General features: G+C 38.3%; 2 protein-coding genes across 3 annotated transcripts in view; both read right to left on the minus strand.

Annotated features, from left to right (window-relative positions):
* The window catches only part of LOC106093148 (uncharacterized), a 36,675-nt gene that overhangs the window by 8,911 nt on the left and 9,629 nt on the right, over positions 1-18,135 (minus strand). Inside the window, exons 1-2 of one of the 2 annotated variants that reach the window (XM_013260159.2) lie at positions 1,538-1,682; positions 1,135-1,231 (exon numbers count right to left, since the gene is read on the minus strand). In XM_013260159.2, coding sequence (XP_013115613.1) covers positions 1,135-1,231; positions 1,538-1,591 — 151 coding nt within the window. In that variant the 5' untranslated portion in view covers positions 1,592-1,682. Of the gene's footprint in view, positions 1-1,134; positions 1,232-1,537; positions 1,683-18,135 lie in introns of those variants that run through there. The other variant, XM_059366974.1, reaches the window with a different exon arrangement.
* Positions 6,747-8,514, minus strand: LOC106093147 (uncharacterized). The gene is made up of 4 exons (XM_013260157.2): positions 8,334-8,514; positions 7,592-7,854; positions 7,247-7,531; positions 6,747-7,167 (listed from the first exon to the last, which is right to left on the minus strand). The coding sequence occupies exons 2-4, from the start codon at positions 7,655-7,657 to the stop codon at positions 6,952-6,954; spliced, it is 567 nt and encodes a 188-aa protein (XP_013115611.1). The 5' UTR covers positions 7,658-7,854; positions 8,334-8,514; the 3' UTR covers positions 6,747-6,951.

Here is an 18,135-nt window from a genome sequence, read left to right on the forward strand (position 1 = left end):
GATATTGCTGCTATATAGAGCGATCTGCCGATAAAGGGTATAATGCCCATATATGCTTTATTTTTCATCCAATTTTGTTGTGATTTGAAACAGTGAGTAGTTTAAGGCTTCCCGACATCTGACCAAAATATGGTTCAGATCGGACTATAAATAGATATAGCTGTCATATATACCGATCTCCTCATAAAGGGTTTGAAGCCATTAAAAGCTTTATTTATTACCCGATTTCGCTGTAATTTGAAACATTGAGTTATCTTAAGCCTCCCGACACTTGATCTATATATGGTTTATATTGGACTATATTTGGATATAGCTGCCATATAGACCGATCTCCCGATAAAGGGTCTGAAGACCATAAAAGCGTTATGTTTTATCCAAATTCGCTGAAATTTGAAACAGTGAGTAATTTTAGGTCTCTCAACTTTCGACCCAAATATGGTTCAGATCTCACTATATATAGATATAGTTGTCATATAGACCGATCTGCTGATAAGGGGTCTGAAGCCCATAAAAGCTTTATTTATTACCTGGTTTCGCTGAAATTTGAAACAGTGAGTTGTTTTTGGCCTCCCAATATCCGACTCGAATATGAGTCAGATCACACTATACAGATATAGCTGCCATAAGACCGATCTTCCAATTCAGGGTCTTAAACCCATAAAAAGCAGATTTATTGTCTGAAAATGGTTCTTGTATATGAGTTCTCGGGACCTGAATAAAATATGATCTTAATAGGGGTTATTAAGATATAACTACGTATTTAGTAGTGGAGGTATAATAAAATAAGATGATTATTATATCCTTGTTAAAAAGCGCATTTACTACCGATTTTGTTGAACTTTGACGCAGTGACTTATGTTAGGCTTTTCGACATATGTATTCTTTAAGATTCAGATAGGTTTATATTTGAATATAGCTGCCAAAAACACCAATATTTTGTTCTACCAAATTGAACAGTGACTTACATTTAGGTGCACAAGTTATCCAATATTCACCGGATTGTGACGAAAGGGAGTTTACATATATACCCGAGGTGGTGGGCATCCAATGCTTTTTTACGTGTTTTTTATTGTTTTTACAAGACCTTTTATTCATGAAAAACAATCTTTAATGTTCAGAAATATTAAAACTCACCTCTTTCTGGTTTAATATCACAATTATCTCCAAAAGACTCCAATGCATCAACTATTTCTTCGGAAGTCATACCTAATTCTTCCTCCTCCTCATCAGCCTTTAGAATAAAAATTAAAAATCTGTTGTAATTATTTGTTCATTGTATCCATTATCAGGGGCTCAATTCTTTTTATATGATATAAAAACACAAAATGAAAAGTTTTTTTTACGTCTTCATAGAATTACTGATTCTTGTTTTGGGTAAACACATAAAGACATTTTGTCAACATTTTTCAAAAAAAATTTTTTTTTGCATTTCATGTGTTGATATAGAAAGAGAATTGACCCCCAGATTGTCATTAGTATGATTAAAGCATGTTGAAAGATTTTCAAATATGCCTTAGACCTCAGACCTTAGACTTACCCAAACTAAAGCTATCAAACTTAAAAATATAATCAATTTTTTACAAAAGTGCATTGTTACGCTTTTTAGAGAAAAAGCGTACAACAGAAAAAACAAAACTTCCCACCGGCTGTTATTTTTTTTTAATAACTTTATTAGTCACAAATTCGTTAAGTATATCAAACTGAATGATTCAAGTCAATTTCAAACTGTCCATTTATATAAAATGAAATATCACATTATCGTGTTGGAAAAACTATTAAAATGTTATTAAAAGTTATCAGATTATTTGGAACATGTATACACAAAAGTTCAACATTCCTATTGAATGAAATTATGTATTTATTTTATTGATGAGAAGGAAGATACCATAGAAGAATTGTTGCAATAATAATAGTGAAAGACAATGCATTAGAAGCTATGCCAAATATTATCAGAAGGGATTTAGTAGACCACACCCTTTAGATGTTATTTGAAATGTTTTATTATGACGTGGCCTAAAGCTGTACTTAATTTCGATTATCCCACTTTGAGCATGTGTAGTATGAAAAAAACAAGATCAGATTTTACTTAACATTAATAGAACTATATCAGTGCAAGGCTTATTTTCTCCCCTTTTGGATTTTTGGCGAATACACGGTTTACGGTTTCTCGCAATAGCAATTTTAGGTTTATAGTGTCTACGACAACAATAATGAAAACACTGAGAGAAAATTTTAAATATAGGCTTTGTGTCAAACTAGCTACACGCAAATAGTTCCTGTCACATAAAAGAAATTTTCGGCAAGTAAACTTCCTTTCTGAAAAACGTTGATTTTTTTTATTATAAAAAAAAATTCATCTTTATTTCATTTTGCGTATTTACATGTTTTGTAGTTATATGATTAAAACAAGTAAAAACGCGTTAAGTTCGGCCGGGCCGAACTTTGGATACCCACCACCTAGGGTAATATTGTAAACCACCTTTCGTCATATTCCGGTGAAAAATCATAATTTATGCCTCCATATCAGCTTTATCGAAATATGAATCGACTTGGATCAAATTCGACACTGATATTGAGTGGTCTAATAAGTACAAGTCATTGTTCAATTTTGTAGAACAAAATATTGGTCCTTTTGGTAGCCATATCCAAATATAGACCGATCTGAACCATATACAACACGAATGTCGAAAAGCCTGACATAAGCCACTATGTCAAATTTCAGCGAAATCGTATTATAAATGTGTCTTTTATGGGGCCAAGACTTTAAATCGAGAGATCGGTCTATATGGCAGCTATATTCAAATCTTATCTAAGTCACTAAGTTACATTTCAGCGAAATCGTATTATAAATGTGCCTTTAATGGGGCCAAGACTTTAAATCGAGGGATCGGTCTATATGGCAGCTATATCCAAATCTGAAACAATCTGGGCCAAATCGAAGAGGGACGTCAAGGGCCTAACAGAACTATACCAAATTTCGGCGAAATCGGCAAATAAATACGCTTTTTATGGGCCCAAAACCTAACATCGAGAGATCGGTCTATATGACAGCTATATCCAAATCTGGACCGATCTGAGCCAAATTGAAAAATAATATTAAAGGGCCTAACGCAACTCACTGCCCCAAATTTTGGCGAAATCAGACAATAAATGCAGCAGCCGATCGAGAGATCGGTCTATATGGCAGCTATATCCAAATCTGAACCGATCTGTGCTATATTGCGGCGACATCGAAATATGATTCGACTCGGACCAAATTCGACACTGATATTTAGTGGTCTAATAAGTGCAAGTCATTGTTCAATTTTGTAGAACAAAATATTAGTCCTTTTGGTAGCCATATCCAAATATAGACCGATCTAAATATACCATATACGACACGAATATCGAAAAGCCTAACATAAGCCACTATGTAAAATTTCAGCGAATTCGTATTATAAATGCGCCTTTTATGGGCCCAAAACCTTAAATCGAGAGATCGGTCTATATATCGGGCAGCTATATCCAAATCTGGGCCGATCTTAGCCAAATTGAAGAAGAATATCGACTGGCCTAACACAACTCACTGTTCCAAATTTCAACAAAATCGGATAATAAATGTGGCTTTTATGGGCCTAAGAACCTAAATCGGCGGATCGGTCTGTATGGGGCCTATATCAAGATATAGTCCGATATAGCCCATCTTCGATCTTAACCTTCTTATGGACAATAAAAAGAATCTATGCAAAGTTTCAGCTCAATATCTCCATTTTTAAAGACTGTAGCGTGATTTCAACAGACAGACGGACGGACATGGCTAGATCATCTAAGATTTTTACGCTATATTTCGATGTGTTGAAAACGGAATGACAAAATGAATATACCCCCATCCTTCGGTGATGGGTATAATTATTAGAAATTCAAATATTTGCAGAAAATATACATACATGCATATATAACTATTGTATTATAGTATATAATAGTATTATAAACATACAATTTTCAACTTGGAAATTCATTTGTAGATTATTCTATGATATTTCTCTATATTCTCTTATAAGTAGAATTCTCAATGTTATTGAAATATTTTGTGTTGAGTCTGTGTATGAAATCTGGAATTGATTCATAGCCGGTATTATTGTACAGAAGATCAGTTGAGTATCTCCAATGTTTTTTGTATATAATTTTTAAGGCATTTACAGTTGAACCTCGATTATCCGGCTCGCTCGGGACTAAGCTTAGCACGGAAAACCGAAAACACGGTTAATAGAGGTTTTTCAAATTTCATTATTATTATGGCTCTGAGAATTCTGTATGCTGTATGCCTCTATTGCTTGAGCTAATGCAGAGTTTATGGCTCCTTTGTCTGATTCTTTGAAATTCCCAATTGCTCGTACTCATCGCTTTTGTTAGCCATATGTATTAGCATCAGATATTTATAGCACAGGATGTGACATCATCATCGCACTCCCTCTAATTTAAGAGATCATTAATTGAACATCGTAACGCCTGGTTGGGGATACAATAACAGCACAATTCGCCTATTCTTTATATTGGGACAGCAGGTTGCTCCTAACAAGTTTAACTTGTTGTGTTACATTGTCGCAAGATATACCATCTATTCACAAGGCTGTCTTGATTTTCAGAGACTTGATGGAATAGCTTTCTGAAGCCAAAAGTTTTTGGATGATTAATTTACATGCCATCTGGAAGATCATGTTACACGGATGGTACAAATCTAGAGGGTGTCTACATTGAGAACCCGAGGGCTGACATCTGTTTTAGACTGTCTGACCATAATAAATACCTGCAGGTAGAGTTCCGAGCGATCACGGAATGCGTGAGGTGGTGTGGTGTTGACGCGAGGACGTCGAGTATGAACATCTTCACGGACAGTAAACCGGCCATAAGGGCAATAACAATCAGGACGGTAAGATCACGAACAATCTCGGAATGTAAGAAGGAGATTAACGCCTTCTTTGATAATGGCACAATCCGCATCGTTTGAGTGCCGGGCCATAACGGAGTAAGGAGAAATGAAGGGCAGACGATTTGGCAGTGAAGGCCAGAGAACTGTCGTCAATAAACATGGTTAACCAGAATCCTATGCCATTGCCCGGCTTTCGCGGCTAAAAGACATAGGCACTTAGGAGCACGGAATTCCTAACTCAGATTTTCTTTTTCAATGTTAAATTTTTTAGTATTAGGAGCGCACAACAAGCCGATTACTGGCATAGTGGCATAGGTGTATGTCCATAATGACATGGGGTCGATTAGTATCCACACCCTCTTCTCAACCTAACCTGACCTAAGAAATATGAGCTTTCAATGACGTGGTTTTTCAGGGGTATGCGACTCTGTTCACTTACTGGTCCTTCAACACTTTCCATGTTGCATCAATTTGATGGTGCTTGAAACTGGGCTATGTTATTTGTCCAGGTTTCCTTGTTCTACTCCATATTAAAGGAACTCTTCTTGAGTGACATGGTCCCCCAATTACTTGGACCCATATTTTAAGACGAAACTCGTACTCTACTCTTGAATACCTTTCATTAAGGTCCCATATTGTCCCGATCGGTCCTCTTTTATTTTTGGGTGGAACTAAAGGGTGATTTTTTTGAGGTTAGGATTTTCATGCATTAGTATTTGACAGATCACGTGGGATTTCAGACATGGTGTCAAAGAGAAAGATGCTCAGTATGCTTTGACATTTCATCATGAATAGACTTACTAACGAGCAACGCTTGCAAATCATTGAATTTTATTACCAAAATCAGTGTTCGGTTCGAAATGTGTGCATTCACCGTAACGTTGCGTCCAACAGCATCTTTGAAAAAATACGGTCCAATGATTCCACCAGCGTACAAACCACACCAAACAGTGCATTTTTCGGGATGCATGGGCAGTTCTTGAACGGCTTCTGGTTGCTCTTCACTCCAAATGCGGCAATTTTGCTTATTTACGTAGCCATTCAACCAGAAATGAGCCTCATCGCTGAACAAAATTTGTCAAAATTTGAACACATTTCGAACCGAACACTGATTTTGGTAATAAAATTCAATGATTTGCAAGCGTTGCTCGTTAGTAAGTCTATTCATGATGAAATGTCAAAGCATACTGAGCATCTTTCTCTTTGACACCATGTCTGAAATCCCACGTGATCTGTCAAATACTAATGCATGAAAATCCTAACCTCAAAAAAATCACCCTTTACTAGGGTAAGGGGGAGGGTCCGCCCCTCTTGAGATATCAAAAAATTATATAGCCTATTGGTCCTTCCGGACCATTCCCAATAATCTGTGAAAATTTCAAAGATAGGAAAATTTACAAACCCACAAACAAACAAACACAAATTCATTTATATAGATTTCAACCCTACCATATTTTGACATGGCCGTGTATAGATTATTGTCTCAAATTAACATCTTGGCTGTGTAAAAGGTGCATTTTTTATATGGTTTTGATAAATTTTGGTGGTGGACCGAACTTAATGAGTTTTAACTGGTATTGTTTCCGATTGTGTTGCTGGCTTTGGCACAATGGTTAAGTCTAATTCAAGTTCTAAGTCGTAAATCATCTCAGGATTCTTGGCGTAGCACATGCCTTAATTGTTCCATACAAAAAATTGATCAACGGAATCAAATAGTTCAAAAAGTAAACGCCACAAGAGCCACATTTAACAAGAGCACTATGAATTAGTTCAGAATTTGTAAAAGTTTGAAAAACATATTTTTTTCAATGCATATAAATTTATTGCTGATATAAAAAAAAATATATATATTTCACAATTGTGGGCATGTTATCATGATAATTTATAAAAGACTTTTTGTAAAAAGTGTCAAACTTTTTACAAGTTATTATGACTGCATACCTTATGTTATAAAAATAGGAAAAATGTATAAAAAATATAAAAAGTGATTAAATTTAATTATAAAACATGATGTTGAAAGGTTCAAAGGTTCTGGTTCATGTTTAATAGACCAGCTTCAATTTATGGGCTTTCATAGCACCGCTAATGCATTTGTTGATTTGGGATGCTGCCTCACATGGACGGTCGGTCTTGATCATGTTGTTGCAGTTGACGGCTGCGGCTTCGGCCACAGAAATCACCAAAGCATTGTTGTCAGATATTTTGCCGGCGAAGCTAGTAATGGCAGGTACAGAAAGTCTGTTGGTGTTCTTATCCATCTACGTATAAGAAATAGACAAAAGAATTGTTATAAAATGTCATTCTCTTATAATAATTATTTTTTATTTCAATTCTTACCAATTCAGATTTCTCAAGAATGCAGGCCATCAAACATTTTTCCTTCTCTGTTGGATTCTCCTCAAACATAAGAGCCTTGTTGGCCATGGCAGAGCTGACACGTAATTTCTTAACACACTCTTGCTTGGATCTGGTCAAAATATCTTGCAGTTCTTTTATAGCTTCGGGTACTTGGCGTTTGGATCTGGTGTAGGAGCTGTCATGAATTCCATTGGCCATAGGACTAGCCAAAGGTTTGCGTTGGCCCTTGTAGTTAGTTACACTATTGGCATAAAGGCTTTTTAACTGAAATACAAAGAAGTAACCCGTTTGCCATATTTATTTTACGTTTTTTTCTCTACTTACGCTTCTGGTGTTGCCCATGCCGATGCAAGCCACCACTATAAAGATTGCTATGGTCAAATATTTCATATTGTCCGTCAGTCCGTTCGTTTGTCAGCTGCTGCAGTTGTTATCAGTTAGTTGAATAAACTGAGATGTTGTCTTAGCCAACACTCATTCATGGTATTTATATGTGTCAAAACTTTCTCGATTTGCATCTTGCTGATATGACATATGTATCAGCAACAGAATTTAGACAAACATTTTCAAGGTCATTACAACCTTACCTAAGATCAATGCTAAATAAGGTGAATAAGAATTCAAGAATATGTGACAAAATGAAAATAATTAACGCGTACGTCTAGTTTTTGTTGAAAAAGTTTTGTTTTTGTTTTTCAAGTATAAGCATTATCTTTTACTTGAACGAATTGAACGAAGCAAATATAATCATGGTGTGTGAATTCCGGAAATTACAATGCTCATAAAAAAATAGTTAAATCAATAAAAGAAAATCGATCATGCTCCAGGCGTGATTTGAAAATTTGATATCAAGAAACAGAACGGCCGCAAGATACAATTCAGTTCTTTTTACCATCTTCAGTGGATGGAGCTGTACAAGTGATGGACTGTTGAAGCAGATAAAAATGCAACACCCTTCTAAAGGCTCTATTGCACGGCATGTAGTTGTCATATGACATACCAAATTTAGCCCATGTTGAGTTGTACATGTCGTGTGATACAAATGAAACTAATATATGAAACTCACTTTTGAAAAAAGCCCATGTAATTTTTTCGATTAAAGCGTGCTATATTGCTCCGGACAAAAACATAAACAAATCAGCTGTTTTTGTTGTCAGTCGAATGAAAGCAATCCCAAATAAAATTGTTGTCACAAATTTATGATTTAATCAGCTTTCTCAATACTTTAACAATTTTTACGCATAAAAAATTAGCTTTAGGTTGTCATAGGAAAATAACATGCAGGTGTGATAACAAAAATGATGAATCGTATGTAAATTGACAATTTTGTCAAAAATTTTCAATTACATGTGAATACAAAAAGTGGCATGTCATAAAACATCTGCATGCCGTGTAAAAGCGCCTTAATGATGGTTGAACTGCCTAGAAAAGTTTATGAATATGACTTAACTAAGCTTGTTTGTCGATGTCGAAAAAGAAGCCCAGGCGAACGAAAGACAATCCCTTGAATCTTGACTCGTTTACATAGGTTTTTGATAACTATATATTCGATGAGTTGTTGAGTCTTTTGAAATTGACAAGTCTACTAATTTCGTCTTTCTGTTTGTAACTCCTTGAAATATTCGCCTTAGACCCCATAAGGTATATATATTCTTGATTGTCACGACATTTTAAGTCGATCTAGCCACGTCCGTCCGTCTGTTTGTCGAAAGCACTCTAACTTTCGAAGGAGTAAAGCTAGCCGCTTGAAATTTTGCAAAAATACTTCTAATTAGTGTAGGTCGGTTGCGATTGTAAATAAATATCAGTCCATGTTTTGATATGGCAGCTATAAATATAAACCGATCTTGGATCTTGTATTATTGAGCTACTAAAGGGCGCAATTCCCATCCGATTTAGCTGAAATTTTGCATGAGGTGTTTTGTTATAATTTTTAACAACTGTGCAAAGTAAGGTTGAAATTAGTCTATATCCTAATATAGCCATATAAACAGATCTGTGGTCTTGAATTCTTGGGCCTCTAAAGGGCGCAATTCTTATCCGATTTGGATGAAATATTGCACGAAGTGTTTTGTTATGACTCCCAACAACTGTGGCAAACATGGTTCAAATCGGTTTATAACCTGATATAGCTGCCATATAAACCGATGTGGGATCTTGACTTTTTGAACCTCTAGAGGACGCAATTATTATCCATATTGGTTAAAATTTTGTACAACGGCTTCTCCAATGAGCTTCAACATACGTGTCAAATATGGTCTGAATCGGTCTATAGCCAGATACAGCTCTTATATAAACCGATCTCCCTATTTTACTTCTTGAGCCCCTAAAGGGCACAATTCTTACTCAAATTGGCTGAAAATTTACACAATGACTTCTACTATTGTCCCCAACATTCAATTCAATTATGGTCCGAGTCGGACCATAATTGATATAGATCCAATATTTAAGAAATTCTCTTCTTTTATCCTTTGTTTGCCTAAAAAAGAGATATCGGTTAAAGAACGCGACAAATGCGATCTATGGTGGAGGGTTTATAAGATTCGCCCCGGCCGAACTTAGCACGCTTTTACCTGTTGTTTTTAAATTTTGTCATTGAAGTTTTAGATCTAGAATATTGTCTTAAAAAAATTTATTGAAATTTTGTCTTTAGAAAAAATTTCATTGAAATTATGTCATTAGAAACAAATTCATTGTTCTTAAAACATTTCTTTTAAATTCGTTTTCAGAAAAAATTTGATATATTGTCTTTAGGAAAAGTTTGGTTAAAATTTTGTCTTCAGAAACGCTTTATTGAAATTTAGTCTTTAGAAAAAATTTTATGGATATTTTATTTTTAGAGAAAATTTTATCAAAATATTTACCTTAGAGAAAATTTGATCGAAATTTTGTCATTAGAAAAATTTTTTATTGGTTTTCATCCTTTAAAAAAATCTCATAGAATTTCGCCCCTTACTCCAATTTTTAGAAACGCCAGAACTCGGAGATGGGTGGTGTGATTTTAGCGAAATTTTGTGTGCTCTCTTATAGAAAGTATCCAAAAAAATAAGAATTTGGTATGTAAATTTAGGGTGAGGGGCATAGGGGGGTCGACTTGAGATGTGCACGTGAGTCATTTTTCACTGAAACTCTCGCACGCTAACGAGGCAAAAAAAATATTCACGCACGACTTTTTTTGTCGACTCATGTTCACGCACGCTCACATTAACAAATTATTGCTAAGAGGGCCTTTGCGATTTAAGTTTAATGTTAATAAATGAACAGATTATTGCTAAGAGTGCCTTTGCGATTTAGGTTTAATGTTAGTAGCACTAACTCAAAATATGTCAAAACAAAATCTCCACGCTTAAACTGAATGCCACACAAGTTGGTAGCTCTGCACATTATATTGCATAAGTAGGCTGAAGAGAAGCTAAGAGCTCTTAATTTGAATACTGGCTCAATGGGTGACTCTTACATTATTTAATTGGCTATGAAATATAGCACAATTATTGGTTCACCGGCCGCATTATGATTTCAAATCGAAACCGAATTTACACATATCGCCGTATACGTGCTCGCTCATTCATATTTCATTAATTAATGCTTGAACTTGTATATAATCGAATATCGACGTATATGGCAGGTATTATTGAACTTACAGGCAGAAACAAAAAATTGTGCAGCAAGGTTGGTGCCGATGGGCTACATACATACATACATTTGAAAAACCAACATTATTACAATTTTAAATTCCAACGTACGCATTATGAATATTAAGCTAACAAATACATGGGGTGTTTACACTTTCAACTATCACTGAAAACAGATACAAGCAACCCAACGCACATTGAGTAAAATTCTCACGTACATAATGCGAGAGAGACAAGAAGAAATGACTAGCAAATAACATAGCATAAACAGACAGACTAGCCATATGAAACATGAACAAAATTGAACTGAAATGAGGCCCATATGATGGTAATGTCTATGGTTTCCCATCGATGAGTTCAAGAACTTTGAAAATCGACAAGAACGTCTATTCTGCCCCACACACCACATAATGAGCAACAACATGGGCATCTACATAAATAATATTTGTGTCAATTTCCGAAGTTTTACAGACTGATATTAAAATTCATCATAAGAACTGGCATAAAACCCCCATTGTATGTGATCAATACAATAGAACTTCCTATATTTAGTATATAAGACCAGCAAGTTAGTACTTCCTTAGTGCACAAAGCCACAGACTATAGAAGGCAGAACATTCAGAATAAAATTTTCACATTCAACTTGGCTATATTTAATAGGGATCGAAGGGAAAATGACAAAGCTAGTTATAGCATTGATCCTTGCGGCTGTTATATGCTGCAGTGCCGCAAAATCATTGCATCAAAAAACCTTCTTCAAAAGAAGAATATTAGCCCGTCAACAGTTGGAACCTACTCCCACCGGTTATCCACCAGCAGGAGTAACACCTGTTGTGCCTTTTGATCTACCCACGGAAACCCAAGAACCTGACACTGTGTATGGACCACCCGAAGCAGAGCCAGATGTAATTAACGGACCACCTGAGCAACCAGATAGTGTTTATGGTCCACCAACTGTAGCTACAGAAGAAGTTCAGCCTGATATTGTTTATGAGCCACCCATACAAGCAGCAAATGATCCACAACCCGATACTGTATACGGTTCTCCAGACAACGAAGCTCCACAACCAGACATCGATAACGCTACAGAATTTCCCGAAGAAGAAGAAGAAGTAGAACAAGAGCCCGAAGATGTTGATGATGCCGAAGAAGAGGTATTACTAAATGACGATGGTACCGTCATTGCCATTTCAACTACTTTTGATAAGAGTAATGTTGATGCAAAGCCAGCCCGCTTAGTATACCAACGTTTTCCACAAAGACGGCAACCCCCCACTTCAGTGCCAGCCCGTCTAAGACTAGCCAGGATACGCCAACCAACAACATTGTATACACCATGAATTACCAAAGATTTTAGCAAAGTTTTACATAACAATGTCATATATGTATGTTTTTAAATAGAAATCAGAATGTTTAATTATGGTTAAATTAAGGCCCAATACTGAGCATATCAAACTTAAGGATTTTTAGTAATGAGATTAAAACAGAACATATACTTTACAAATTATGATTTAAACAAGCCAATCTACTTCATCTTGATAGTTGATCTGTAAACTTGATAGTTTAGACGGAGTAAGACCAAGGCGTATTTAATAAGATGGCCGCATCGGCGAATTGCTACAACAAAGCATCTTTTTTGGGAACTTGATATGTCAAAATTTGTAAAAAGGGCGAAGAAAATTCAATTCGCCGTGACATTTAAAATTTTCGACAAATTTGCCTCGACCAATCAGAGCAAGAAGAAAGAAGTTTATTAATTTTTTAGCGTCAAGCAAGAAAACACATTTAAAAATGTTCCAAATTCCAATTAGCTCCAGAGGCTTTAACCACAAAACTAGCTGGAACATTGAGATCCGATCTGTGTTTTAGTGAGAGACCGGGCGGCACCACCTCTTGTTTAAATACTGATTGCCTATGATGCTCGATACAACAAGGCGAGTCATTGGCGCCTTTAAATAACCAATGGTCATCAAGTTCCCGCGGCGATCGCTCGTATAGACCGGAACGAGTTAGCTCGCATAGAAGAGCTTGACGAGGATCGACACAAGGAGGGACTGTGTACCCCTTTGTAGTGATTGTCGTATTTTCAGGTCATTCGAAAAGGACAGTTAAAGTTTGTTGTGAACAAGGATAACGTTGTCATCATGGTGTGTGGGCGTTCAGAGTGTATATATTTAAGTGGCAGTCTCACTTAGACGTTTTCGTCGCTTGTGATACCACAGGAACAGCAGAAGAAAGATGTCTTTTAGTTCCCACCGTTGAACCATCCAGATCGCTTTAAAAAGCCCAACAACTTGCGAATGTTCACATCCACAAAATCAGACAAGAAATGAAACACTAAATCTTCACTCACAGCTTCAGCAAAATTCGATACTGGCAACCTACAGTCTATCAGCATGCTTAACGAACAAACAGTGTCCTGCAGTGACGGACACTATGACTGCGACGCCTGTTCTAGCCAGCGACAGCAAAGTGGTAGACCTCTTCAAATCTAGACTAGGCCACATAGTTTTGGAGTGCTCACAGCCCGCTCTTTGTGACCATCTATCATTCGGTCGCTGGCCTTCGGTGCTGGTCTTGAAAACTTAGCTTACATGTCGCTAGAGGCATACCAACCGATTCCAGTTTCCCCGGCGCCCAAAACAGGTGAATTTTGAACTGTTCAGCCATCTCGTTAAGAGATTTGCGACAGTCGAAGGCGGTTTTTGTGTTCAGAAATACGTTCTCCAGGGATTTAATAGCTTCCTGGCTATCTGAGCAGATATCTATGCTAATCGTCGTTATGACATTATATCTAAGCGATTCCACCACTTCCTTAATTGGTTTCCACTTCCTTAATTGGTCGGGTAATCTTTTAGAGTAGACCCCATAGCCAACCTGGTCGTCTAGTTTGAAACGGTCCATACAGAAGTCTTTGTAACTTCTATTACCAGGGATATCGTAGTTCCAATCGGTTCTATCAGGAATAGTGGTACAGTAGTTTTTGTTAAAAAGCGGCTCAGGCAAGCTGCGATCCTGCCTGGAAAATCGGACATTGTATCAAGGATAACACAGTGTCCGTAGCCGCCACATAACCAAAGAGAAAGCTCCCTTAGCCTCACGGCAGTGGTCGCAGCAATTTTTCCTGCCTGGAGAATCGGACATTGTATCAAGGATAACACAGTGTCCGTAGCTGCCACATAACCAAAGAGAAAGCTCCCTTAGCCTCACGGCAGTGGTCGCACCAATTTTTCGAGCCACAAAGTCCGGTCTAAACCCCCAACTTTTGCCAATGGCTCTCTTGCAGGCGTATAGGGCAAGCGTTGTCTTTCTTGCTCTTTCCGAAATGTTGGATTTGAAGTTAAATTTCATGTCCAACATTTTGCGCTATCTGTAAAAAGAACATTCTCTCCTCCCAAGGAGACAGGTGCCACTTGTAGGTAACTTGTATCTCCTGATAAAAGAACTACTTTCGGCAGCCCACTTCGCTGTTGCACGTACAGCTTCCTGAAGTATATCTCTAAGAATGCTGGGAAACTTTCCCCTAACCGCAATTGTCACGTCAACAGCATACGCTACCACTTTTACACCCTTTTCTTCCGGAGGCAATAATAAATTGTTAATGGCTATATTCCAAAGCAGAGGAGACAGTACATCTCCATGAGGTATTCTTCTGCTGACCTATCTTTTTAGATCCACAGATCCCAAGCCTGCCGTAATACATCTTTTAGTAAGTTATTAGTAAACTTTCTTACGGTAGAGTTGAAACTCCAACTATTTCATGATTGACGTCGGTTTTACATTATTGAAAGCACCTTCAATAAGAAAAAATCCTACCAGTGTATATTCCTTAACAGCAAGGGAACCCTCTATGTAGTCGACTATGTCGTGAAAGGCTGTTTCAGTGGAAATGCCTTTACTATATGCATGCTGCTGCCGAGACAGGCGATCTCCAGGGATATTTGCCAAAAGTTATGTTTCTATCAACCTCTCAAGAGTCTTCAGCATAAAGGATAACAGACCAATAGGATGAAAATCTTTCGCCTTCGTGTGGTAGGGGTTTCCTGCTTTCGGAATGAGAATGACCTTCGTGTCCATCCATCCCAAAGGTATATATGACATGCTGATACAAGCAGAGTGTATCTCCCTTAACCAATGAACCAGTCTATCAGACAGAGCTTATAATAGTACATCATCAGGACCTGGCGACTTAAAGAAGTCAAACCTTCTTATCGCCCAAATGATTTTCGGCTCAGACACAATTTTCCTGATAACCTCCGACGAATGCATACCAGTGACAACCTCTTCTGGCGCCACGTTGTCCGTCGGAGAATTTCCCGTGAAATGTTTATCAACGAGTAGTTCTAGTGTTTCCTCACTAGACATTGTCCATACATTCTCTGACTTCTGAATATACCCCACCGTAATAGATCTAGAGGATAGAATCTTCCTTATCCTAGAGGCCTCAGATGTATCCTCCATGGAACTGGAGTATTCCACCCAGGATTCGTTCTGAGCCTTTCTCAGCTCGCCCTTATATTTTCTTAGCTCAGTCTTATAGATGTCCCAATCGTGTGGTGCTCTTGTGGCTTTCGCCCTGTTGAAGAGTTTTTTGCAGTCCTTCCTTAGACCAACCAGCTCTGGGGTCCACCATGTCGGTCACTGTTTGCCCCTTGGCTTGGCACTAGGACATGCTGACATAAGCGAGTCATTCAGGTCCTTCGTGATCTGCTTGACCATTATGTCTATATTCTCCCCCATTTCCACTTCCTTTTCTGCTTTAGAAGGCATAGACGTGCAGAATTTATGCAGAAATGTATCCCAATCCGCCTTTCTTCTGTTTAGCCGAGGGACCACTTCTGCAGTATTTGCTCCAAGGCTGAAACTAATGTAGCGATGATCATCGAAGATGTGGTCATCCAACACTTCCCAGTCGCACATTGTTGCTCTTATATCTTCCGATACAAAGATAATATCTAATACCTCCTGCCTGTTCCTGGTAATAAAGGTCGATTTATCCCCCTTATTATAAATCTCCAGATTGCAACTTATAATATATTCGGATAAGAACCACGTCAAATCCCCCTGCCTTCAGGAGGACCTTTAGTGCCGGCGAAGCGGCCTTACAATGGTGGAGATTTATCTGCAGAAACCGGACCATAGTCAGGATTCAGAACACCCACCACTCGTCTTCTGATTTGGCCAGGACACTCGCGGTGTGGACGATTCCTCCTTAGATGCTTCACTAGCTGTTGCTGCCAAGGTTCTTTTTGAGTTCCGTGCTTCCCCGCTGACGCACACTTAAAGCCCAGTCCAACTGGATGACCCACCCACACAGGGCTTGTCGGGTCCCGCTTCGATGCCTTCCCCTCCTGTCTCGATCGTGGCAGGGGGATTTTCTGTATCTCTCTCTCCAGTCAGTTGCCATCAAGTTCGGGAGCTTTTTTTTCTAACGATCGCTCACTTGTTGCTACGCATCGTGTCCTCCGCGCTCGCTTTGAATTTCCTCCTCACAGACTCGTTCCCTCCTGCAGAGACAAAGAAGGAAATCTGGCACAGATAGCATGCTGAGGATATGGAAAGAACATTTTACCCAACAGCTAGTATCCAACGTTGGCGGGGAAGAGGATACCGCGGAACCAATCCCTGATGATGGTATAGAATGTTTACATACTAGTCAGAATGAGGTCCAAGTACCAGTGATCCGAAGGAAAAACAACAAGGCAGCAGGAGACGACGGGTTAACCGCTGAAATATTTAAGACCGGGTGTGACACGCTGATAAGGCATATGCATCAGCTTGTCTGCGCAATCTTGCCAGAAGAACGCATACCCGATGATTGGAACCTTTGAATACTATGTCCCGTACACAAGAAAGGAGACAAGACGGAATGTGCCAACAATAGAGGAATAAGTCTTCTCCCCATCGCATGCAAGATACTCTCGAGCGTACTGTGAAAAAAAATAAAATCTAAGGCCAGTGAGATAATTGGGCCCTATCAATGCGGCTTTTGACCTGGTAAATCCATCCTAGACCAGATATTCACACTGCGTCGAATCCTGGAAAAATCCGAGAAGGACAAATCAACACCTGCCATCTCTTTGTTGACTGCAAAGCCGCTTTCGATACCCCTTTACGTTCAAAGGTATTTCAAGCCATCTCTGTAGGATGACAATTGCTGATACGCGTTCGGCAGTAAGACTAGGATAGAATCTCTCGGAATCGTTTAATACCAAACGGGGTTTCAGACAAGGAGACAGCCTATCGTGTGATCTCTTTAATATCCTGCTAGAGAAGATTATACGAGATGCAGATGTGAATAGTTATGGCACACTAATCACAAGAGAACACATGCTCCTCGCCTATGCCGACGACATCGACATCATAGGTCGGTCACCAGTTGTAGTAACTGCAGCCTTTGAAAGAATCGAAAGAGAGTCAGTGAAAATGGGTCTGGCAGTCAATGGAGATAAGACGAAATGGATGGTTTCAACTCCCAAAACGCCTTGTACAACAGAGCAGATAAAGTGAAATTTGGGAACCACAACTTTGAGATAGTCAGCAACTTTATCTTCCTCGGCACCGCCGTAACCGAAACGTGTGACACCAGTTTTGAGATAAAGCGAAGAATAATACTGACAAACAGATGCTGCTAAACTCCATTAAGTAAGCAGTTTGTTTCTAAACCCGTGTTATCATATGGTTCTGAGGCATGGGTGCTTGTGAAAGCAGATGAGGCAGTGCTTCGAGTATTTGAGAGAAAGATTCTTCATAAAATATATGGACCTGTTTGCATTAATGGAGAATATAGGCGACGTATGAACCACGAGCTGTATGACGACGATAGCATAGTTACACGTATCAAAATACAACAGCTGAATTGGCTAGGTCAAGTTTTCAGAATCGATGAAGAAGCTCCAGCAAAGAAGTCCTTTGAAAGCAAACACTGTGGTACACGCAAACCGGGATGACCAAAAGCCCAATGGAAAGATCAAGTGGTGGAAGACACCTCGAAACTTGGTGTCAAAGTTTATAATATGAGCGCAGAAGATCGAGGAGCTTGGAACGCTATTCTACGTTCGGCTGGTGGAACAAAAGTTCTGTAAATGTAAGTAAAGTAAATCTTCCAAGTTTGGATTCAGGATCTGAGGAAATCCTTGGTATCCAAGCGTACGTCATTCATCGAAAAGGAATATCTTCCTTCTTGACCAAATCCAGAACCGAGCCTGGCCAGATCTTACCAATGTTTTTTAGGGC

The sequence above is a fragment of the Stomoxys calcitrans genome, chromosome 4 (assembly GCF_963082655.1).
Source record: "Stomoxys calcitrans chromosome 4, idStoCalc2.1, whole genome shotgun sequence".
Taxonomy (NCBI): domain Eukaryota; kingdom Metazoa; phylum Arthropoda; class Insecta; order Diptera; family Muscidae; genus Stomoxys; species Stomoxys calcitrans.